The following is a 23804-nucleotide window of genomic DNA, read 5'->3' as shown; positions in this document are numbered from 1 at the left end:
AAAGCTCCTGTGAAAGGGAGGAGAGCCAGACAGAAATCACCTCAGGTTTGTCCTCAGAATGTTCCATACAAGGGTAGAATATTCATCCCTGGGCAATACCAGAATGCCCAAAAGCTTTGCTTCCTAAGTGGTGAACTGAGACTTGAAGGAGGCTGCTCCATATCGTTCTGCATGGTTTTTAAAAATACTATTGGTATTTGGACTGCAACTCTCTTCTAAACATTATTTATCTCTAATTTTCACTTCATTATAATGAGCTTAAAACATGATAGAAAAAAAACCCAGAAGAGGTAAGCTGCTTTAACTCTGATTTCCCAAAAGAAACCATTAACCCATGATTTTTAAAGCAGATCATGTGTCTCTTGAAAAAATGAAGTATTTTTCATAAGTGGGTTTATTGTAACCAGCACTTGATGTTCAATTAAATAAAAGCTGCTGAGTGAAGAACTTAGAAACTCAGACATTTTAAGTCCCTGGGTAGCTTAAAAAAAGTATCTTTTTAATTTCAGACTATTCCTCCTGGTTTCTTGGGGCAAAGTAAATGAGGAATGTCTTGTTTAAGGTAAAGAACATCCTATCCATTGTTTTTTTTTTTTTGGTGTATACCTGACAATATTTCCTTCTGGAAAAAAAAAAAAGGATGGAAAAATAAAAAAGAAGGAATTGAGGAAGGGTGAGGGCTGGGGAAGTATTCTGGGGTAGAAGGGGTGTTTGGGAGCCCTTGGAACATTCACTGTAGTGTGTGCCATCCCTCTTAGGGATAATTTACCTTCTCCTTAGCGCTGAGCAATTGCACTGATTGCATTTAGGACCTGTCCTGGGCCAGTGTCACCAAGGAACTGGGAACTTTTGTTTGTTACAGACACTGCCAAGGCCAGGCTTGACTGTGCAGCACTGCTAAAAATTAACTTTAGGGGGGGAATAATGATGGGAAAGTTTAATTTCCAGGTCAGAACAGAGGGCACAGCTGGCAGGGGCAGAGGGGAGGAGCTCCTGACCCTGAAATGCCAACATCAGCTGGATGGAAAATCCTGGAGTCACTGCTTTGGTCCCAGTTCAAGATGTTTGAATCCCAGATTAAGGTTCCTGCTGTTGCCTCCTAGCAGGGACCCAGATCCTGGTGTCACCACCCCAGGGATGGCAGCAGCTTCCTGTCCAGCTCTCTCTGAACACATTTTGCTTCCTAACTTTCCTCCCCTGGTGGATCAAGACTGGGACCATCACTGATCCACAGGTCAGCTTTCTGCTCTTGGCCTTTCTTTCTGACACATTAAGTATTAATTTTTATGCTTTTATACTGCTATAGATAATAACCAAACCAGTTACACACCTGCCTTCCACTGCAACCAAAGTGTTCTGCAATAAACCCCTCATCTCTGTGTTTACAAACACTGCTCAGTGTCTCACTCCAAGCCCAAGTGATTTACAAGGGCCTGAGTCAGTGTCAGCTCATGCTCAGGTGTGTCCATGCTGTTAGAGCAGCCACTTGAGTGCACACTGAGTTCTTGCTTTAGCTGCAAAGTTAATACAGATCACTTGGCAGAATTAACTTCTGGTACCAGATTTCACAATCCAACGGCCTTTGCCACAGAAAGCAGGTTTTTAACAAAGCCAGAATTCAGTAGCAGTTCTGTTAACTCAGCAGCGATGTGCATTGATCCCCCAGCCCTCCTGGGCCTTCAGCATTGCTGGGGAACAGGGGAGTGGAGGCACTGAGCTGCTGCAGAGCCACCCCTGGCTGTGGGGCAGGACTGGCTGAGCAATCACTGGGATATGGGGACACCTCACTCTGCTCCAAGCTCCAGTTTGTGCAGCCAGTTCAGGAATCAGTGCAGCTGCATTTGCTTCCCAGCAGGAGCCACTGCTGCCTCTGAGCACCTGACTGCTGTGGAACAGGGCTGGGAACTCGGCCCTGCCCAGCCCCAGCCCCACACACCCAGAGAATCCACCAAACTGAACTCCAGGTACTGTCTGAGGTACAATGCACCAGCTCCTTTTTAAGGAGAAAACCCTACACTGACCATTATTCTCAGTGGGTTTTGTAGTTCTACATTTAGCTGATCTAGTGGAGGAAAAAAAACCCCAATGCACCCAAACTCTATTTAGCAACAGTTTTTACCAGCTTAAGCTTTCACTGGACCTGTATTTACACTACCACTCAGCTCACAAGACAGCATATGTTAGGCCAGAGAGGGAGAAAACCCTCCTGGGATTAAGGGATTTTTTTTCCATGCAGCCAATTTATTTTTTGTTTTTTAAATATATTTAGTCTTTTTTGTTGTTGTTGTTTTTTTCTTTTTTTTTTTTTTTTTTTTGTTGCCATATAAAAACTATCTGAAAACTTTACCAGGACTGCACGAGTAACCACCAGGGCACGTTTTGTTCTAGGTGTGCTGGAGAGAGTAAAAGCATGGCTAATAAATAGCAGCACTGCTGGGCTCAGAGGGGCTGTGTGTGCTCACTGGGCTGCAGTGGGATCCTCCTCAGCCCCAGAGAGGTGCATGAACAGCTCCCCCAGCTCCGTGACCTCGCTGTCGGCGCCGGGCGCGCTCCTGCTCTCCCTGTCCTCGATGAAGTCCCACAGGCGCACGGAATTGAAGAACTGCAACAGAGAAAAAACTGCCTGAGCACCCCCAGCCAGCACAACGCTGGCCTGGGCACTCATTTCCTCACTGAAAACCCATCAGAGGACGAGATCACAAAGCTCTGAGCTCAGGGTGACAGCCAGGCTCTCATGTCCCAGAACAGGCAGTGAGGGGACACAGCTGGGGCAGAGGCACCACCACTGTGTGAGGTTCCACCCTTTTCACCTGCCCTTAGTGCCAAGCACAGGAGAGGAGCTTGGAGTACTGTGGGTGAAAGCTTTAAGAGCAGAATTCCTGCAAGCAAAGGTTTGGACTGGTTGAAAAAACAAAGCAATGATATTTTGCAGGTACATGAGCAGCACCTTGTGTCTCCAAGAACAAACCCTTGCCCAAGGAACACCAAGAGGTGCTTTGTTCCCTTGTCCTGCACGGCAGGAGCCATTCCCAGCAGCACAGGTGACCCTGAAATGAGGTCTGGGTGACAGCAGGGCCCTCCTTACCCGCACGGTGCCCTCGGAGCTGAGCTGCTTCCGCGGCTTCTCAGGCTCAGCTCGGGTCCCGTCGGGGTAAGCGTGGAGGTAAAGACACTTCCCTCCAAAGGGACACGTTCCCTTCCCCTGCTCAAAGTACTTGCAGGGCTTTTTCCTGAGTTAATTAGAAGAAAAAGGGTTACTGTCTTCAAGCTGGAAGGGAAGGAGAAGCAGTTCAGTCCCCACAGCCTCAGTAAAGCTCTGGTAACACTGTCAGAGCTCTGGCCTCCCCCAGCTGAGAGCAGCAGTGAAGCTCTTTGTTTTCCTCCCCTCTCTGCGCTCCTCGGTCACCAACAACCCTCCAGGCAGTTACGGCTGAGGCAGCCACAGAAGCCACATGAAGCCAATTCTGGCAAGTGAGCTGAAACAGCTTCAACATTTCTGAGCACAGAGAGGCTGAATTTCTGATCTACAATTACACAGCCACAGAGTGAAGCAGAAGTGTGACCAGAGATGAGGAGCTCGCTGCAGAGTGGTCTGTAATTACATTAAGGTTAAAAATAAAGGCTCAGCAACTGACTGAGTCTTGGAGCAGCTAAAGAACAACGTGAGGAATGTGGGTGGTTGCTGAACTTACCCCACTCCCTGTTTAAATGCTTCAATCAGCTCATTTTTCTTCTCCTGCTCTTCCACCCAGTACACGCTGGGGATGACAAACTCGGAGATCACCCGGCACTCAGGGCAGGACCTGGAGCAACAAGACAAACCAGAGAAGCTTTGGTGCCTCCCCAGACTGAAACCCTCCACAGATCTGCCCCAAGCAGTGAGGATCCTCCCGAGGGAGAGGGGATCTTTGTCACCTCGGGCAGCAGCCACCTCCTCCCACGTTAGCACAGCACCTTGTGTGCATTCCAGCTGGAATAACACAATTCAGGGCACCCAGGGCTTGTGTTTGTTTCTGGACCTGAGCAAAAGCAACAGGGATTTCCTCAGTGTGCAGAAACAAACTATGTTCTGTGAGTGCAGCCAAAACCACAGATTAAGGTGTCTCAGCCTTTTAAAATGCAAGGAACTGATGGTCACTTCAGTGACATTTGGAGTCAAAGTTGTGCAGAAAAGTCTGAAAATATTTCCCACCTTTTCCTCAGCATGTTTGTAACTTGAGAGATGCTCAAAGACAGAAACTGCCCTAAGTGGATGTTTTAAATTCCCTCATCTGAAGGGGAACACGTTTGGAACACATTTTTTGTAGAGCTAGAAGATAAAGGCATTTACTGAGACAGATGAAAGTGTGGTTAGTGGGACATTTACCTAGAGCAAGCTGCAGTTTAGGGGAAAAATCCTGTAATTAAGCACATCCATAGGAAAAAATGGAGCTTTTGGTCAATGCAAGGGGCAGAGCTTTTCAAGGTCCCAGCTGTTGCAGAGTCCACTCTGCCCACTGACCACACAATCAGAGAGGACTGAGCTGCCATGGCCAAACTGCCCTCGCAGGGCCATGGAATTAAGGGAACTGGTACCAAAGGACACCCAGTGCACCCTGCTGCTTGTGCAGGCAGCTCTCAGCCAAGTCCTGGGCCTGGCCAGCAGCTGGAGTGGGCTTTGCTGAGCTCTGTTAACACCTGCAGCTCCAGCCCCCTGTGTGAGCAGGCTCAGCCCCCCTCAGGTCGTGGCAGGTGCCAGAACTCACTTGATGATGGGGTTCTCGAACTGCTTGGCACATCTCCACTGGCGGATGCAGGACAGGCAGTACGTGTGGGTGCAGTTGGACAGGATCCCAAACCTCCTCTCTGAGGCTGAGGGCTTCTCATACACCACCTCCATGCAGATGCTGCACACCTTGTCCTGGCTGGCCTGGATGGCAAAGGCCCTCTCCATGTCGTGCTCAAACGTTGCCATGCACATCTGTTGGGGGAGAAAGCCACTGTGAGTGCCAGCCTGCCAAACCAAACCCCCTGGAAAGGATCTGCTGCAGGCAGAACATGGAACACTCACTAAGGACATCATTCCTCCCTGTCACTGCAGAGTTTAACTTAAAACACATTAAAATCAATCATGGCATTTCAGCCTTCAGTGTTCTCTCAGCTGTCAGAAATAAAGATGCCAGGGTGCTTCACTCATCCCTTTCTGCATCTCTGTCAGACAACAGATACTGAATTCCTTGGTGCTTCAAACATCCCCAGAAAGCATCTCATTAAATAGGTGCCACACTCAAGGTGTTCCTCTGATGATAATTAAGGCCACATTCATTCATCAGGTGCTAATTTTTACCCAGTTAAGGAATTAGTCTCTTATTTCAGGCTTTCCCCCAGCACTTCTCATCCCAGCAGTGACAATCCACAACCCATTCCCACTCCCACAGCACTGTGAGGTGAGCTGGTGACTCAGTCTGAGACCTCCCAGAGCCATTCTCCTGGGAGACTGTCAGGGTGCTGCAGGAGAAGGCAGCAGGCCAGTCTCTGATGAGGATGAAATTGGAAAAACCCCAAGCTGCTCCCTGCAGCATCACCGCCAGCTCAGCTCTGGGGGTCGAGCTGGCCGCTCTCTACACCGCTCTCCAGACAAGCAATACAACAGAAGCTCTTGGGAAGAAGCTCTCCTGCAAAGCCCATCTTTAGAGCCCCAACCCTGCCCTGAGCAGCTCTCCCAGCTCCCCCTTTACCATCTCGTGGGCCTTCCTCTGCTCCTGGTCGAAGGGGTGCAGCACCTGGAGGCCGCAGATCTCGCAGAGCTCCCCGTGCAGGTACAGGCAGCGCTCCCCGAAGTGGCAGGCGCCGGCGGCGGCATAGGGACACAGCTGCTCGGTGGCGCCGGCGCCCGGCTCCTCCAGCCCGCTGCAGATGGCCTCCAGGTACGAGTGGGGCTTGCTCTCCTCGCTGTCCCCGGGCTCCCCGCAGCACACAACAGCCCCGGGGCCGCTGGGGGCGCCAGGCCGCTGCTTCTCCTCGCTGGAGCCGCACAGATCTGGAGGGACAAGCACAGGGCACTGCACTCAACCCCCACCAGCTCCTGCCGCTCCAAATATCAACTTTTCTTCCCAACGGGATCTCATCTCTAAGCCCTTTCTGCTCATGAATGGCAGGGGTTTTCCCAAGCTGCCTACTGAGGAGTTCAACTGCAGCGTTTATTCAGGTGTTTTCTGGTCACAAATAGACTAAAAAAAAAAATCACAGAATCATTAAGGATGGAGAAGACCCCCAAGATAATCAAGTTTAACTGAACCCCACTTTGTCTCCCAGCCCAGAGCACCGAATGCCACATCCAGCTGTCCCTTGGACACCTCCAGGGATGATGACTCCCTTCCAGTGCCTGACCACCCTGCCCATGAGAGAATTCTTCCTCATGTCCAGCCCGAACTGCCCAGACTCGAGATATCAAGCAGCTCCTCTTGTCCTGTTGCTGACTGTCTGAGAGCAGAGCCTGACATTCCCCCCAGGACAGTTTTGTCCTGTCAGGGTGGACAAAACACTCCTCTCACCATTCCTCAGTGAGCAGAATGGATGCAGTCACTCCCAGAGCCACTGAAAAGGATGACAGGCAGAGTGTGTGCGGGAGGGAGGCTCCAGGAGGGAGTTCTGGCTGGCCTTGAATCTCCCATAATCACAGGGGACGGCACCTCCCTCCCTCCCTCCCTGCTGCCGGGCAGAGCAGCCTCCCACTCACCCCTGTCCCGGAGCACCAGCGTCCTCTTCTCCCTCCTGCTGCGGGGGGCGGCGGGGCCGCGCTCGGGGGGCGCCCGGGGGCTGCCCGGGGCCGCGGGGAGCGGCGGGGCCGCGGCTCCGCCCGCCGGAGGGAGCCTCACGTGGTCATACCTGCGGCAGGAAAACCGGGATCGGGCACCGAGACACCGAACAGCGGCTCCGGGAAAGGAGAGGAGCCCAGACAGCCGGTGGGACTGCACAAACACCCCAGCAGCAGAGCAGGAGCAGCCAGGGGAGCACAGGGGCTGCTCCATGGACAGACCCAGGATTTTCCCGGGAACAGAAATACTCCCCATCTCTTTGTGGACCTGCCCAAATTCCAGCCAAACAGCTGGAGAAAAACCACACACGGCTTGCAGCCATCACTGACCCCTGGGAGTCCCTCAGCCCATCCCACACCACCAATTCCAGGGGAGCAGCTGATGGAATCACCGATGTCCAGCCCCTGATCCCGCTCTGGCACACGGATTAGGCAAGGCAGGGAACTCTGAGGTGAGCTCCAGGTTCCTCAGCCAGCAGGGAATTCCTCCAGGAAGGATCCCTTTGGCAAATCCCTGATGGATCAGTATTCCCTAGAGGATTCCTCTGAGAGTTTTAACCTGGAGACTCCAGAGAAAGCTGTGGAATGGCTCAGCCTTCCCACCAACCCGGGGGGACACGAGGAGAGAGCTCAGAGTCCCCAAAACTGTGCACTGGGATGTGCAAGAGGGTGGCTGGGAGCTGCACCAGGAGCTTCCAGCCTCTCTGTGGCCTTTCCACGGGCACCTGCAGCTCTGACTGCAAGACCTGGATGGGAGAGATGTGAACCCCAAAGCTCAGTTCCCACAGAGCAAAACAATCCCTGAATCTGAGCCAGAGCACAACTCCACTACCAGAGGCGAAACCCGCTTTTGGCCCTGGCAAAACTCGCTTTTAATAAATGATTTCATTCCCCTGGGTCTCTCTGCTGGCTCTGTGAGTGCCCTGGGGTGAAGCTGTCAGGAGTGGAGCCCTCGGGCAGCCCGGGGAGCGGGGGTTACCTGCAGCGGGAGCCGTAGGCACACTGCCCCTTCTGGTAGTACTTGCAGATGGTGGAGGATTTGCTGGTGGCCAAATCATGGGAGAACAGGCACTTGCTTCCCTCCCGACACACGCCCTGCAAGTAGTACCTGTGGAGGGAGAGGCGCAGGTCACAGCAGGAGGCACGGTCTGCCCGGGCTTGGTTTGGTTTGTGTTCACAGAATCACCGAGGCTGGACAAACCCTCCCAGCCCAGCGAGCCCCAGGCTGCCCCCAGCCCAGGGCACTCCACGGCCACCTCCAGGGACCGGCACCCCCAACCTCCCCGGGCAGCCCTTCCATTACCCGAGCCCTTTCAGTGAACCAGACTCCCCCGAGGAGACTCGGAGGAGCCTTCTCACACTGCCCCCGCTTGTTTCCCGGGCAGCCCGCGGGGGAGAGCGAGGGAACAAGGGTGGCTCGGGGGGCACCCACGGCCTCCAGCCGAGCACGAACGGAGCGTGGCGGGCGTGAGAGCGGAACGAGGGGGCTGCGAAGGCGCGGGGCAGGGCCCGGGGGTGTCTGAGGGCTGCGAGGGCTCCGGGCCCGGCCGGGCCGCGCTCACCTGCACGTCACCTGCTTCGTGCTCATCGTGCACCGCTCTGCCCGGCCCGCCCGGCTCCTCACTCCGCGCACCGAGGTTCCGCGCCGCGGGAGGGGTGGGCGTGGCCGCGGCCCCGCCCCGCGGCCGCGTTTCCGGCCGGACGGTTTAGGCCGCCGCGCCGGGCCATGGCGCTGCTGCGCGTGCGCCACTGCCGCGCGCTGCTGTACTGCCGGCGCGTGCCCCCGCGCTGCCCCGCGTGCGGCGGGGACCTGCGGGGACCTGCGGGGCTGTCCGCAGCGCCCGCCCGACTGCCCTGCCCCTTCCGGCACGGCCACGGACAGCCCCGAGCCTTCCTCATCAGGCCCAGCCGCGGCACCTTCCTGCTGTAACCGCCAGGGGGCGCCGCGCGCGCGGGAACCGCCCTGAGGGGAAACGGCGGGAACGGGAACGGGAACGGGAACGGGAGGGGAAAGGGGAAAGAGAGGGATATGGGGATGGGAATGGGAGGGGAAAGGGGAAAGAGAGGGAGATGGGGATGGGAATGGGAGGGGAAAGGGGAAAGAGAGGGAGATGGGGATGGGAATGGGAGGGGAAAGGGGAGGGATATGGGGAATGGGAGGGGAAAGGGGAAAGGGAGGGATAGGGGGAACGGGAATGGGAGGGGAAAGGGGAGGGACACGGGGAAAGGGGCGGGCACTGAGAGGGAATGGGAGGGGAAAAGGGAAGGGAATGGGAACGGAGAGGGCAGGTAAAGGAATGGAAGTGGGAGGAAATGAAATGGTAAGACAAGAGAGAGGGGAGGACAGGGGAAGGGGAAAAGGGAAGGGAAAGGAGAAGGAGGTGAAATGGGAGAGGGGAAAGGACGGGACAGGGCTCACAGCCGCTCTGGGAGCTCTGGGCTGTGCACGGACACTCCTCAGCCCCTCTGCTCCTCTTCCAGCGACTACGACGGGCACTGTGACCTCCACGTCGGGATCACCAATTCCCAGGGTAAGCCGCGGGTCCCTGCCGAGCCGTGCCGCCTCCCACACCCCGCAGGAACCCCCTCGGCCACCCCACCTGCCACCCCTGCTGCCCTGGGAGCTGCAGCTGCCAATATCCTGGGATGATCTCACCTTGCAGCAGAGCTCCAGAGCAAACCCCTTCTCCTGACTGGATTAAACAGGCATTGAGTGGAATAAACAGGTGCCTTCCACCCCTGGAATGAAGAGCTAGGCTTGCTTTAAAGGAATTACAGTTTAATTGAGAGTAACATAGTTTTTGGTAATTCTAAAAACACCCCTAATTAAAAAAACAATTTTAAAAGCCACATTAAAAATCCTATTGGGTTCTATCTAGGGTGGGCCCACCCTTCAAAACATCATTTCAGTTGTGTATTTAATACAAAGCCAGTCTCCTTTGGGGGTTAAAAACGAAGCCTGGTGCTATGATTATTAAAAGAGCCAAACTTTTTTCCAAACTACGCTGTGGAAATGAGACCAGATGTTTGCTAGACGCTAGGACTGCATTTTGTACTCAGCTGATGGGAAGTTGAGTCAGCACAAACCCCAAAAAGGGCTGTGTGTGTGTTCCCCAGCACCCCACTGCTGTGTTTGCAGGTGTGGTGTACAACTATGACCAGGAGGGTGTGCACAGGGATGGCAGTGGCTGGGAGCAGTGCATCAGCGTCGCCCTGGTGCAGCCCGACATGTGGGAGCTCCTGCAGCAGTGGGACAACCTCCTGGAGGAATTCTCCTTGGAAGAGGCCTGGCTCCCTGAAAGGTGTGTAGGGAACAGCTGGGGTGTGTTTGGGATGAGATTTGGGGGTTTCAGAGCCTGGTGTCCTTCAGGACACACATTGCTGGCAGCCTGGCCTGGCTGGCCAGAATATTCTGAATTTTGAGCAAAACTCAGCTGCTGGAACACAAAAGCTCTAAAGCAAGAGGTGCTTTCAGGGGATTTTACATTAAAAGCCCCAGTTTGATGAAACATGACCTGCATGCAGCTGAGTACAAAGGTGCAGGTACAATTCCATAATTATTTTTTGAGGTTTCAGCAGTTTGAGGTGTATTTGCATAGAAAGACTGAGCACAGTGATGGGATTCTTGGCCAGTTGTTGTTTTGATGTCAGTGGTGAGAAGTGGGAACCAGGCTCATTTCCAGCTCCAGTGGTGACAGAGCAGCTCTCCAGGGAAACACCAGTCCTGGGATTGTCCCTCAGTGAGAGCAGCTGTGACACAGAGCCTGCCTGGGTGTCATTGAGTGAGTGTAATCATAATAGAGAAGAAAGAAAAAAACATTGAATTAAAAGCATTTCTTAGCAATTCTCTATGTGCTGAGTATAAAATTTCAGGGATCAAACATTACCTCCCTAAAAGAGATGGAAAATTTGATTTAGAACAGAATTTTTAGAAGTTTACAGAGCTGGTAAAGCCAACAGAATTTGTGTCACTTTTACAGTTCCCAGTAATACTAAAATTGCCTTGACATGAAAAAATCACTGGCAGAAGGTCAGAGATGTGTGCATCCCTTCTCCAGGCTTTTCCCTGGTTTCCATCTGCCCCCTCCTGACACAGTGACCTTTTTCCACAACACCACCAGTGACCACTGAACTGAAAACAACTCTTTTAATTAAACCCTCTGCTTATTTTGTCAATGGACAGGAACTGCACCAGACTAATCCTGTAGCTCCTTTGGGTTCAGGACAAACTTAATTCTGGTTTTCTTGACAGCTTTTCACTTACTGAAGGGTAGTAGGGAACAGCTCTGATAGAAGGATTTTAAATGGTGGTGGCACACAGTTAACTCTGGGGCTGCAGGAAAGAGCTGCTAGCAATAGCTGGAGGGGCAGAGGTTAACAAGGGAAAAGCCGAGTAAGTATAAAAAAAATAAGAACTCATTTTGTCAACTCTTGCAGCCCTCTCATTTTTATGCTCAGAGTTCAGGCTGGGAAGTCCCACTTGTGGTGAATATACTGAACTGCTGGGATGGAGAAGTTCCTGGAGAGCGTTCCTTGAGGGAACACTCCCCCAGGAGCAGTGATGAGTCCTGCTGAGAAGGTGTTTCCCTGCTGCAGTAGAAACTGACAGGATTCTTGATTTTTTATGAGCTGAATCTTTATTGCATAGCTCATATTTTTATACAGTTTTGGAAGTCATGGTGTTTAATTGGTCAGTAACTTTCTTGCTGCTTAATTCATTGGTTAGAAGGTGTTTGTGTGTGTACATGCTAGGACTCTCTCTATTCATGGGTGTTTACATACTTTCTTTGGGGGTTCTCATGAGACAGGCTTTGTTTTTATTGGTGTGAACAGTCAGATTGTTATTTAAACTGATTCTCATTTTCTAAATTTTTTTTTTTTCATGGGAACTTAACAGTCCAGCTAGCTGCACTCAGCTGAAGCAACAGGGCTAAGCCACGATTTTATGAAGCCTTTCTTTTACAAGTTTTGCACCTATATAAAACATTTCCCCAGGTACGAGGAGCAGCAGCACAACTGCTTCACCTTCGCTCTGGCCTTCATCAACCGCGTGCGGCAGGGCCGGGGCCAGGAGCCCCTGAGCAAAGGCCAGTTCACCGAGAGCTTTGTGCTCCCCCACAGCAGGGAGGCCTCCAGGTACCTCACCCTGCACCAGCAGCTGGCTCACAGGGACTTCTACATCGTGCCCTTGGCTGAGCAGGAGCAGGAGCAGGAGAGTGTGGCTGGAAACCAGAGCCTGCTGGAGTAGCAGTGGGAAAGGCAGGCTGCACAGCTCAGGGTTAGGGTTTAATGGCGTTAAATCAGCATTACCTTCGCCCTGCCCCTCAGGGAGGGGTCAGGATAATGAGCTTGTGCATTTCAGTGAAGTAACACAATGTACACACAACAGAATTCCTGTGGAAAAATGTTTTCTGATTTAGCATTCCTTGTGTGCTCTGTTCTGCAAAGACTTCACACCAGAAATCAGAACTGCTGTGGAATTCAGGGCTTTACAAATGAACTGGGAACTTCAGCTGTAGCAAACCAAAGCGGCCTTTTCCTGTCACCTTTGTTTACTGATGAGTGAAAAAAAGGGAACATGTGCTTGTGTGCTGCTGAAATCCCAAATTCCTGTCTGACTGTGAATTTCCTTTCCTTTAATTACTAATAAATATACCAGCAAATAAGTCTGGCCTCTTTGCCCATCAGATTTTTCTGTTCTGAACTGCGTGGTAAAGAAAAGAAGCCAAGGTGGAATTCAGATACCTGAATGTGAAACTGCAAATCCCAAGGGAAGAAACACATCTCACCCAGATGGGGAAAGGTGCCCAGGCTCCAGAATAAATTTAAATTCTGGGAAGAGTTCCCCAACTCTGAGCTGTGATTGTAAAAATAAGTTCCAGGGTCCCAACTGCAACAACCAAACCTCTCCCCAAATCCAAATCTCAATTCACAAAGACTGAAGTCAAGGGTTGTGCTGCCATAATACCAGAAATACTGTTCCTAATAACTGCAGTGTAGCCACTACTCAAATACGCACCTTTTTATATTTTATTTTTTGTTTTGAGTTGGGACACATTTAATTTTTTCCCTTTCATCAGTTCACTTACATTTTACAGTAAAACATTCTCTCCAGTAAACATGTTACACCTCATTTTATACAGCATTTATACACACCAAGTGAACATGTTGGCAGAAAATGTTCTGAGGGAACAGTTCATCATGAGATCAGGTGAAAAACAACAAGAAGTGGCTTTTAAAAAGTGAGATTTTCTTGTGCAGGCAGTTACAATTCATCCTGCTCACTGCGCTCACGGGAGGAAACCCAACGAGTCACAATCAGCTCCTGAAATAAAACCCAGCAATTATGGAAAAAACCCCAAAGCTACAGAAAATCAGTGAGGCACAGGGACTAGGTGTGTAAAATTAATAAGTATTATGTGACCACTGAGATATTTTAGCAGATGACTGTTTGTTCCTGAAGTGAGCTGAACTCATGCATGCTTTTCTCCTTTGATTTCTGAAATTAGTTGAGCCCTGCCACCTCCACAGGTTTTTTTAGAAATCCTTATTTCCCCACTCAAACGCTTACATGCACACTACTGGCAACATTTTGCATTCAGATTAGGAGATTAATGTTTGTAGGGATCCTGCAATGCACTTTATGCAATGCATGAAGGAATTTAACTGTATTGCAGCCAAATCAAGGCAAAATGCCAGGCACAGTTCTCCCCAGGAGCTGCAAAACAGCAGGAACCTCTCACCTGGACCTTGATTCTCTTCATGCACTCTGGGGTTGACATCTCCTCTGCAGTCATGTCAGAAGGCCTGATCAAATAGCACAGCATGAGCTCCTGTGGGCAGCCAGGAAACACAGGAATTTCAGTGGATTATGGAAGCACCGTGAGGCTCACACAGAAAATCTCGGAAATTTCACTCTCATTGCTCAAAAGAAAATCCTGGGAGATGGAAAGGGCTTTAAAAGCAGAAGTGGCAGTCAGGAAATAAGCGTCCCTTGGTCTTTTTGCCGTTCTTCACACAACTTTTAACATTCTTACAGGTGGCAGAACTTTAATTATTATTATTTAATAATAATTCTTCAAGGATTCACCTGGATATTGGCAAAGGAAACTTCTCTCCCTACTGGCTGATCAACGTATTGTTCAGCAGGATTCTCTTCCCAGCCTCACTCCAAGTCCCTGCCCTTTGGAGCAAACTTTATCATCCCAAAGCTGATTTCATCCCAACACCTGTACCTTGGAAGCGTTTGCAGTTGTTCTGTTCAGCCCAGACAGGGACATCCAGCTGAGGGGTCTGCGAAGGGAACCTTCAAAATTATCATCCACCAACTCAGCAATGACAGAGTAACTGGAAAACACAGCAGGCAAGACAAGTCACAGAAAGGAAACTGCCCTTTTCTGAAGACTACTCAAGAACTAGAGGCTAAAAACTGGCATTAAACAATCTGCCAGGCTGCAAGCTGTGAAACTGAGTCTTTTTCTATAAGGAAATGAGGAGAAATATGAAGTTGTGGATGTGCCCAATGGTGCCTTCCCTTCCCACCCTTCTGATGTTTGTAGCATTCTCTTTGTTGATGCCAAGCTGACATTTATAACCAATTTATTATCTAGGAGTTCAACCTGACTAGCTAACAAACAAAGACAATTACCATCTCTAAAAATTCTCTTAAATTACATAAATAACCCAGACCATAGATTTTTTTAAGTTGGTGTTACAAAATTCAATTATTTTCCTGAACACACCATCATATGAGTACTAAATCCACTGCAACTTGTTATTTTTAATGCCTGTTACTTAAAACCAAAGAAATGGTGTCATTTAGTACCTCTGCTAAAAGGATTTTCACGTTTCTGGTGTGAACACAGCTGGCAATGTATTTTGAGTGATGAGTATGTGCTGAACCAGTGAAGATGCTAAATTGGTGTGAGTGAAATTTAATTAGAAGCAAAGGAATGAGCCAGAAACAGGAGTGTCAAACCTGGCATGGTAGAAGGGGGGCCCTTTTCGATACAGCACTGAAATGAAAGAGAAACACCTCAGTTACATCAGAGTTTCAATGAGTTTAATATACCAGTGCCCATCAATATTGTCTAATTTGTAGATGTTAATTTCACAAGACAAAACTTCAACTCTTCTGAATTCTGCTCTGAATTAGGTTGTCCCAGCAAGTGGAGAGAAGGAAGAGCAGCAGAGTGACTCAGGGCAGGTCAAAGGTAAGGCAGAAGAACCAGAGGAATTAGCAATTGCTGGAGGAAGGAGTTTAGGATGGAATTTTTTGGCAGGGATGACAAATTCAGCCAGAGCTACACACTGACCTAAAGGCCTTGCTGAGCACAACCCCCAAACTTCAGCAGCATTACAGCACCTGCTGGGCTGCACACATCCCAAAATACCTCCCTTTAATGCACATTCTCCTGCAGTAACAGGATTTACTGCACTGCTTATGCTGACATGAGCTAAATGGAGTTCTTGGATTCCTTAGCAAGGACACCACTAATTACTTCTGAAATATTAAACCCCCAACCAATAATAAAAAAAGTCCATTCTCTGTCTTCCTCAGAAACCATCCCCCACCCCCTCCAGAAACAGTCTCGGCAGTAAGTTCAGCAGAAGTCTAGATTCTCTTAAATGGGATGAATAAAGTGAAAAGAACTGTAATGTGGACTCAGATCAAACCTGTTATTCTAGAGACTGTCATATTAACTGTCATATTAACACCACAGGAGATGTGTTTAGAAGGGGAGGGAGAAAGTTGGGAAGGGAATTTCAGTGCAATCCTGGAGGAATTATGAACCCCATGAAGGAAAACAGACCTTCCAAGCTGTCTCTTCACCTGCTGGATATGGGACGTTCCTTTCCACTCACATCCCAACTTCACTGCTAAACCCAGATGTCCTTTGCCAACTGCAAGTAGCAAAGGCTGCTCCAGTCCTCTGAATTCCTCTCTGGGCCTGGAGTTCTGCCTTGCCTGGAGGAGGGCTGAGGAGGAAATGATCCCATTTTTGGGGAGGTACTCACAGAGATCCGTGCCGTACTTCAGCCCCACCTTGGGCACCCAGCCCTTGCCCCTGAAATAGTGGTAGGCCATGTAGGTGGTTTTGAAATCAGGCTTCACCTCACTGAACACTTCCCACAGCTTCACGATGCTCAGGGGCTCCTGCAAACACCACACAGCAAAGTCACCGCACCAACACAAACCAGCCATGCTCTGCTGCACAGCATCACAGCCAGGCATCAAATGTCACACACACAGGCTGCTGCAGGGCATGAACTGCACACAGTGAAACACAGAATCCCTAAATTCAGAGCACCAACCAGGTGCTCCACTTAGTGCTTCACAATCAGTCCCATAACATCCCTGTTAAAGGAAAGGTAGATAAATCTTAAACTAAAAGCACAGATCTGAATTATTATGGCATTACATGGATAATGGATTGAAAAAATTAATGTTTAAAACTCCAAAGAATTTTGCCATCTCAGGTGTAGTTATTCACCATATTATTTCTCCTGTATTTCCTGCCTAAGTTACAACAAAAATCCTTTCTCTGCAGACAGTGCTTAATTTTATTTGTCTTGGTAAACTTAAAGCTTTCAGACCTGTATTTCCTAAACTGAAATACCGTTACTTGTAAGAAAATCATCCCAATTCCTCTGTTTGGTATTTCCTCCTCCAGAGCTAACAGCACAAATCACTGCCACACAGGTAAAGATTCAGACCAAACCATATCCAGAGAAAAAGCATCCCCAAAACTCACCCAGTCTCTTACCTCACCGTAATAAATACTTAAACATCCCAGAGCATACACCAAGAAAAAAGCCTGAAAAAACAAGCAGAGTCAGTTTAACTGATAGCTACATTCCTTCTGTAGTTTACACACAAAGCCTTGCAAGAACAAAGGCTTCAATAATTAATTTTCTACCAATGTCATCTCTGCTGAAGGCATGGTGTTAAAACTAACACAAATATATTTAGAAGCAGCAGAACTGAAACAGGATTCATATAAATGTTGTTTTCCTGCTGTTTCTATATTTAAGTCCTGTCGCTGGTCTCTGTGTCAGTGGGATTATTCACCTAAAGCAAATATTTTTTAACCATCTCATGTAATTATCACAGCTTATTAAAGCTAAGTTTAATGACTAAGACAATCCAGGTACTTAGAAGACACAGAAGGACCCTGTATTTTAGAAACATATTTCAAATGACAGTGAGTAGCATAGATTAAGGTATACTTTTTCAGATGAAAAGCAAAATAACTTGCACTGTGCTTGACACATACCTCTTCCAAGCTGAGTTGTAAGTACTCAAAAATCCTAAATGGGTTTTTTCTGCATACTAATACTTCCTTCTTGACAAGCTACAAGAAAAATTGACTAGTATTAAAATGTTTGAACTAGAAAAAATACTGAGTTCTGAAAGTAGCTTTTTCTAAAGATTAGGATATTTTTTCTTACGTTCTCTTGTGCATGAGTGGAGTCATCTTCAGGACAGGAGCTTCCTTCTTCCTCCTCTTGCACCAGCACATATTCTGGAGCACATTCCCTTGAGCCCATCCCCTGCCAAGCCCTCTGTTCAGGGCTCTGCTTCACCTCGCAGCCACGGAGCACAGGAGGGTCCCTGTGGCAGGACTCTCCAGCCATTTCCCTGGAATCCCCGAGTTCCTGGTCCCTGGAGCCACTCCCAGGATCCACAGCTGCATCTCCTCCCTCCTCGGAGCCCCCGTTCTGACCCTCAGGACTTTGGGCTCCAGCAGGTTTCCTGCCCAGTTCTGCATTTCCTGGGTTTGGGCCCCCTCTGGTGCAGCTGTCCCCAGCTGGTTCAGCCCCATCCCCTCTGGAGAAGGGCTTGGTGTAATTCTCCAGGATTTTGGTGACGGAGCTGTCGTCGAGGCCCTGCTCCTGCAGGACACTTTTAGCCCACTGCACACGGCGCTGGTACCTGGGGAACACAAGGAATGAAGAATTCCAGGGATTCCCTCCTTTAATTAACGCTTTCAAACCCCAGAAGGTTCAGCACAGTGCACAAACACCCCCCCAGCAGCTGCTGGGCACAAATGTGATCCACACAATGGGGCTCCCATTTTTTTGGGAGCTTCAGGAACAACAGGATTCTGCTGCCTCCTCTGCCTTTGGCCTTTTACATTTCTCTGGCAGCAAACACCATTGCTGAGCCCTGCACAAGCTGCAGGTTCAAGGAGCAGGAACTTCACCAGGTAGAAAGTTCCTCCTCCCATGGAAGCCTTAAGCTTGAATTCCCCACAAAACCATGCAGAAATTGCAGGATTTAAACATGGAACAAGAGCCCTCACACTTCAGCTTTTACACAGCCAAGGACTGAGAGCAGGAGCTGCAAAACTCTGCTTTAACTGCCTTGAAAACAGCGATGGCACAGCAAAAACACCAGTGGAAAAATCTCCAGAAGAAATCAACTTTTTGAACCAAACCCCTCAGTTATATCCCTGAGAAATGACAATAATCCCATCACTGAGCTATTTACAACTTTCAGCTACTATTTCTAATATTTTTCAATTATGTTTTTAATGCCTTTTCAGTTCCTTCTCTTGGAAAATAACATCCAGTTGAAACATGACTCTTCACTCCATGAAAGTGCAAATATTGTACAGCACTTTTTATTTCCCTGAACAAAATCCTCAGGCAGCAATTTCAGCCCAGGTAACAAGGACAATTAAATGCAAATTCCATGTGTCAACACAAATACAAGTCTCCCTGCAGGTTCCTGATAAAGCTGGGTAATTCAGTGCTGTGCTCTTTGTTATATAAAAGACGCTCCTCTTTGTTCTATTATTTAATTATCATTTAATTTTCACTTGCAGGTCTCTACTGAGGCAGAGCATTTTGTGCACCAATAAAACCACACTTTTATTGATGCTCAGCATCTGCAAACAGTAGTAACTGTGGCAGCATTAGTAATAATATGGTTACTATTTCTCATACCTAAATTTGAAGGCTGCAGGAGCATAATTTTCAAATTTAAGTGAATTTTTTTAGTTATCCTAAAGTTAAAACCAACTGAGTAAGTCACCTGCACATAGTTTATACACCTGCACATAATAGTTTATACACTACTTAAGCAGAAAAAAATAAATATGTGCTCCAACACACTGTTCTGCTAGGTGTACAAACTACCAGTGTTAACTGATACTCAAAAAAAAGCAAAATATCATGTTTTGTAAAAGTTCAAGAGCTGCTTCAGCTATGCCATAAAAATCCCACATGAAAAGGGAAGAGATATTTTAAATAGCCTGCACCAGAAACCTTTCTCCTGCTCCTCACCTGAAGAAATTTTATTATGCTTGTAATTGTAATTAATTAATTACCCATTCTATGGATGCATTCAGCCTTAGCCTCTATTCAATCAACACCTACACACTTACATGAAAAACCACCCTGAGCAGCATCCCCCACCCTATTTCTGCTTCTTCTAATGTGATTCATAAATGAAATAACGAGAGAAGAAATAGAAGCAAGTCACCCTCATTATTTATGCAACCAACAATCTGAAACCTGGTAACAGAAATATAAACCAGAACAATCTGTTTCCTAAAAACACAGAGAAAAAGGCAAATTAACTTACTTTTGAGATGTAATTATGGGCATGTTTGTGTTAACACCTGTGTAAAGAAAAATCATACATTGTTTCATCAATATAAAGATGGTTTTGTGTGATTTTGATCTCTGGGGTGACCTGCAGCCTAGGAATTGTCCCCATTTTCAGTCCTCAAAGCCATTTTGGTCTCACTTTTCAAGCAGGGACACCGCAGAACCAGAAAGGTACAAATGTAACAGTCTGTAACACTTTTGTCTCTAGATGATCATGGAGGGATAGGATAAAATCCAGTGATGGCCACTGGGACTTCACTGTCAGGGGCGAGGTGAGTAAAGAATGAGTTTTTGTATAAACAGCCAAGAGCAGACTGGGTGTGACTGAATACCAATCCTTCCCTCATGATTTCAGGGATACCAAAATCTGCATATTAAACCCCAGGAAAATTAGGGAAAGAAAAGTCCCAGGATGACCCTTTTACTTCAGTCTTCCCAAGCAACAACTCAGCGAAGGTTTGGAAGAATGCACTACGAAATTATCCGCATGGATTTCATGTTCTTGGATTTTTCCTAGGCACGAGATGAGAAGAGATATCCTTCACCTGATCCAACCCAGCAGATTATTCTTCTGCATGTAATTTCTAAAAATATCCCTTCAATGAGTGAGGAAAGGTGAGAAGAGCTACCAGAGCAGTGCTGAGGTACAAACAGCCCCCATTTACCTCTCCACTTGGCCACCAGCAGAGGATCTGAAATGCTGAACACTGGGCGGCTCCTGGAAAGGATCCCTTTTCCAAAGTAGCCCTGCAAAGGACAGGAGAAACCCAAAATTATCTCATGGCATAAAAATTAACTTTTTTCCCAGTTATAAAATGTGGAATGGTGAGATCAGCTGGAACAAACAGCTGAACTCCTCCAGCATTTCAGTTCTGCCTAAAGCTTGTTTAGCTGCTGGTGGCTGGTTCAGTATTAAACACCTGATTTAACCAAGTGTTTAAATCCCATTTAGCCTGGAGAGTGCTGGGACTTCTTCCTGAGTTCTAAATATTTGTCAGCCAACAAAATGTTTGAAAACAACACCTGAAACCAACTCTGCATTAGAATGCTGCTGAAATTGTACTCAGACACAAAAAAAACTTAACACAGCTTGTTTTACACAGGAGTAAATCACTCTGAAGTGAAAAGAATTATACAAGCATTTACAAACATTAATATTTCAACCCCCTGAGCTTTAAAAACAAGAAAATGCTTTGAAAAGTTGCATGAAATGTTGAAAGGAGACATAAACATGAAGGCTTTGCAACTATTTCTTAGCTCACAATGTCACTTCATTCTGTTATTTGCTTGCACAAGAAATACTTTTCACATTTGATACAGAATATATTCTTCTGTACTGATTTCAGGAGAGAAGGGAAATGTGGAGAATCATAGGAGGCTGAAGGGGCAGGAAAGCATAAAGGCAGCAGATTTGAAGCAGTGTTATGTTTTACCTGCATTTAAAACACTACAAATATTGTGCAAACAGGGTGCAGCACCTTGTTGTAGAGCTGTTCAATATCCTCGGGGTTCCTCACAATCACATTGTTGTTAATGATCTCAGCCTGGCATAGTCTGAAATCCTTCCCCCCTACGTCCACAGGAAAGGGAGCCTCGTATGACTCAAAAACTCTCCTTTTCCTTCTTGGGGGGTGGAAAACTGCTTCTGCCATTTCTTAATTTATCCTCCTAAAAAGAGGAAAGAAAAGATTTAACACTTGGGAATTAAGGCTCAACCATTTTTCTGTGTTTCAGCAAGACCCCTTCTACAGTAACAAATTATCCATGGATCCTGCAGGGTAACACAGCTTTAATTCTGTAACTCTTACACCAAACAAACACAGGCTGGGATGTGCTGGATCTGGCTCTGAGGTATCCAGGGATGCTCCTCAGCAGAGAGTTTATGAAGGAAACTCCAGTATCAAATGAGTAAAATACATTCAGGAATAAAGCAGAGGAATGAGCACAGAATCAGAAACCATCCAAGTGCCTAAATGTGAGCAGTTCTGAATAGCGTGAGCTCCAGGAGCGTTTGGACAGCGCTGTGAGAACAGGGGGGGATTGCTGGGGTGCGTGTGCAGGCCGGGGGCTGTCTGGATGATCCTGGGGGTCCCTTCCAGCTCGGTACCCTGCGACTCTGTCAGTCAGAAAACACATTCTGCACCAACAGCCGAGGCCTGGCAGGATTCTCTGCCTTACACCGGGATCTGCTCTGGCGAGGGGCGGCGGGCCAGGGATCCCCCTGAGGCTGCACCGGGATCCCCCTCAGGGCTGCAGCGGGATCCCCCTCAGGGCTGCAGCGGGATCCCCCTCAGGGCTGCACCGGGATCCCCCTCAGGGCTGCACCGGGATCCCCCTCAGGGCTGCACCGGGAGCCCCCTCAGGGCTGCACCGGGAGCCCCGCCAGGAGGGCCGGGCCCTGCTGCAAGACCCGCAGCCGGCCCCGGGGGCGGTTCTGGGCTGTCCCGGTGGGTTCGGGGAGATCGAGCCGCGCCGCTCCCGCCACCCGCGCGCGCCACGCACCGTCACCGTCACCGTCACCGCCGCGCCGCCACCGCGCCTGCGCAATGAGGCCGCGCGGGAGCGGCCCCGCCCCGAGACCGCCTCAGCCCCGCCCGCGGCCCCGCCCCGCCCATGACCCCGCCCATGACAGGCCACGCCCACACACACAACCACTCCCATTCCCGGCCCCGCTCTATTCCCGGTTCCGCTCAGTTCCCGGTCCCGCTCCATTCCCGGTCCCGCCCCATTCCCGGCCCCGCTCCATTCCCAGCCCCGCTCTATTCCCGGTTCCGCTCAGTTCCCGGTCCCGTTCCATTCCCGGCCCCGCTCCATCCCCACCGTGCGGGCCCCGTCCCACCGGCAGCGGCTCGCTCGGGTGTCCCGGTGCCGGCTGCCGGCCCCGAGCCAGGGATGCTCCCGGCTCCGCTGCGGGGCTGTCCCCACTGGGATGCTGCGATGTCCCGGCCGGGATGCGGGGCTGTCCCCACTGGGATGCTGTGATGTCCCGGCCGGGATGCGGTGATGTCCCCACTGGGATGCTGTAATGTCCCGGCCGGGATGCGGTGATGTCTCCACTGGGATTCAGGGATGTCCCCACTGGGATGCGGTGATGTCCCCACTGGGATTCAGGGATGTCCCTCCCAGGGACAAATCGCCCGGCGCTGGCGGCTTTGGCATGACCAAGTGGGAGAAGCTTTTGGAGTGAGCGATCCCGAGCAGGGGCAGGAGGGGACACACGGGTGGAGATGATTTATTAGCGGTATGGGGGACACAGGGACCATGTTCCACTCGTTTGGCTCCGGAACAAACGCCGTGGCTCAGTGACCACCAGGGCCAAGGCACCGCTGCCCCACCAGGTGAGGCTGAACTGGGCAGGACGTGCTTGTGCAACTGTAAAATAAAAGCACCTGAATAAAATACAAAGCATTTTCACTATTCAGGACCCGGCATTCCTTTTTCTACAGCTTGAGCCTTGCTCATCAAACCCACAGTCACACCTTCACCACGACACACCTGCTCCTGTTTTGAGGTTACCCTGGGAGGTGCCACTGTCACACAAGGAGGATCAAAACCATTTGGCTCCAGGAGCAGAGAATTCTGATTCCCAACAGAGATCAGTGAATTCCCTGTTGAAAAGTTGTAATAATACATCCTCCTTAGGAGGTGCTTTATCTCTCACTCCCTTTTTTTTATAGTGAGCCAAAGGGCAGGCAATTGTGGTTACAAGGCCAGACAGGAATTATTGCACAAACCATGAGAATACTCAGCTTGTGTCCTTATTGCCTGCAGAGGTTTGCTTGATACACCAGCTCAGGTCTTTTAATTTGTTTTGATATTGATTTGCATAAGAAGTGTTGAGGCCAAACCTCAGAGGGGCCTGATGTATTCCTGTCACCAAAGTACAACTGGCAACTTCAGGTTCATTTTCAGAGCTCTGCCATTTAAATACCCAAATTAAAATATTCCAGGCAACAAAATGAAAGCGGCATCAAAGATGTCACTCTGATTCAAAATTCCTTCAGAACTGGTCAAATCAAGTCTTGCTTGAATGAAAGTGGGTTTATCTCTGCTGGCTGTATCTGCATTTTCTCTTTGTGCAGACACATTTACTATGGGACGGTCACTGCAGGGAGAAGCAGACAAAACACGAGGAGCTGCAGGCCACTCACATTGCATTATCAGTGCGCAGCCTTGGAGGGAACCCACAGCCTCAATTAACTCAGTTCACTCTCCTATCTATTCAGCAAATATCTGCTCCCGTTCCTGATAAGCCCAGAGTGTGCTGCAGCCAGAACTTGCTGTCTGAAGGACAAGTTTTAGATGAGTCACATTTCTGTTATCTGTCAATAATTGTACAGACACTGTCACAAATGTCTGCAGGCTCCCTGTTTGTGATGAGGCAGCAGAT

The 23804-nt window shown here is 49.1% G+C and overlaps 3 protein-coding genes across 8 annotated transcripts; 1 reads left to right on the top strand and 2 right to left on the bottom strand.

Annotated features, from left to right (window-relative positions):
* Positions 1-2260: 2260 nt before the first annotated feature.
* On the bottom strand, positions 2261-8497 carry MKRN2 (makorin ring finger protein 2). Of its 2 annotated transcripts, XM_058845373.1 has the most exons (8): positions 8359-8384; positions 7776-7904; positions 6719-6867; positions 5718-6019; positions 4746-4960; positions 3693-3803; positions 3086-3230; positions 2261-2602 (listed from the first exon to the last, which is right to left on the bottom strand). In XM_058845373.1, the coding sequence occupies exons 1-8, from the start codon at positions 8382-8384 to the stop codon at positions 2459-2461; spliced, it is 1221 nt and encodes a 406-aa protein (XP_058701356.1). In that variant the 3' UTR covers positions 2261-2458. The 2 variants fall into 2 exon arrangements, with proteins under 2 accessions (XP_058701356.1, XP_058701357.1); XM_058845374.1 differs by lacking the exon at positions 6719-6867 and having other exon boundaries at positions 8359-8497.
* A 25-nt stretch (positions 8498-8522) lies between these two features.
* MKRN2OS (MKRN2 opposite strand) lies at positions 8523-12480 on the top strand. Of its 2 annotated transcripts, none has more exons than XM_058845376.1 (4): positions 8523-8722; positions 9278-9327; positions 9936-10098; positions 11918-12480. In XM_058845376.1, exons 1-4 carry the CDS (start codon positions 8523-8525, stop codon positions 12042-12044), a joined length of 540 nt encoding a protein of 179 aa, XP_058701359.1. In that variant the 3' UTR covers positions 12045-12480. The 2 variants fall into 2 exon arrangements, with proteins under 2 accessions (XP_058701359.1, XP_058701358.1); XM_058845375.1 differs by having other exon boundaries at positions 11792-12476.
* Positions 12481-12926: 446 nt separating this feature from the next.
* On the bottom strand, positions 12927-21992 carry TSEN2 (tRNA splicing endonuclease subunit 2). 4 transcript variants are annotated; one of them, XM_058845369.1, is made up of 12 exons: positions 21923-21992; positions 20893-21082; positions 20080-20161; positions 19389-19425; positions 17249-17732; positions 17074-17151; positions 16564-16614; positions 15815-15953; positions 14775-14811; positions 14032-14143; positions 13540-13629; positions 12927-13121 (listed from the first exon to the last, which is right to left on the bottom strand). In XM_058845369.1, the coding sequence occupies exons 2-12, from the start codon at positions 21064-21066 to the stop codon at positions 13062-13064; spliced, it is 1344 nt and encodes a 447-aa protein (XP_058701352.1). In that variant the 5' UTR covers positions 21067-21082; positions 21923-21992; the 3' UTR covers positions 12927-13061. The 4 variants fall into 4 exon arrangements, with proteins under 4 accessions (XP_058701352.1, XP_058701351.1, XP_058701354.1 ...); XM_058845368.1 differs by having other exon boundaries at positions 21929-21946; XM_058845371.1 differs by having other exon boundaries at positions 21917-21930.
* Between the last annotated feature and the right edge of the window lie 1812 nt (positions 21993-23804).

The sequence above is a fragment of the Poecile atricapillus genome, chromosome 9, assembly GCF_030490865.1.
Source record: "Poecile atricapillus isolate bPoeAtr1 chromosome 9, bPoeAtr1.hap1, whole genome shotgun sequence".
NCBI lineage: Eukaryota > Metazoa > Chordata > Aves > Passeriformes > Paridae > Poecile > Poecile atricapillus.
This window is presented reverse-complemented; position numbering and strand designations above follow the sequence as displayed.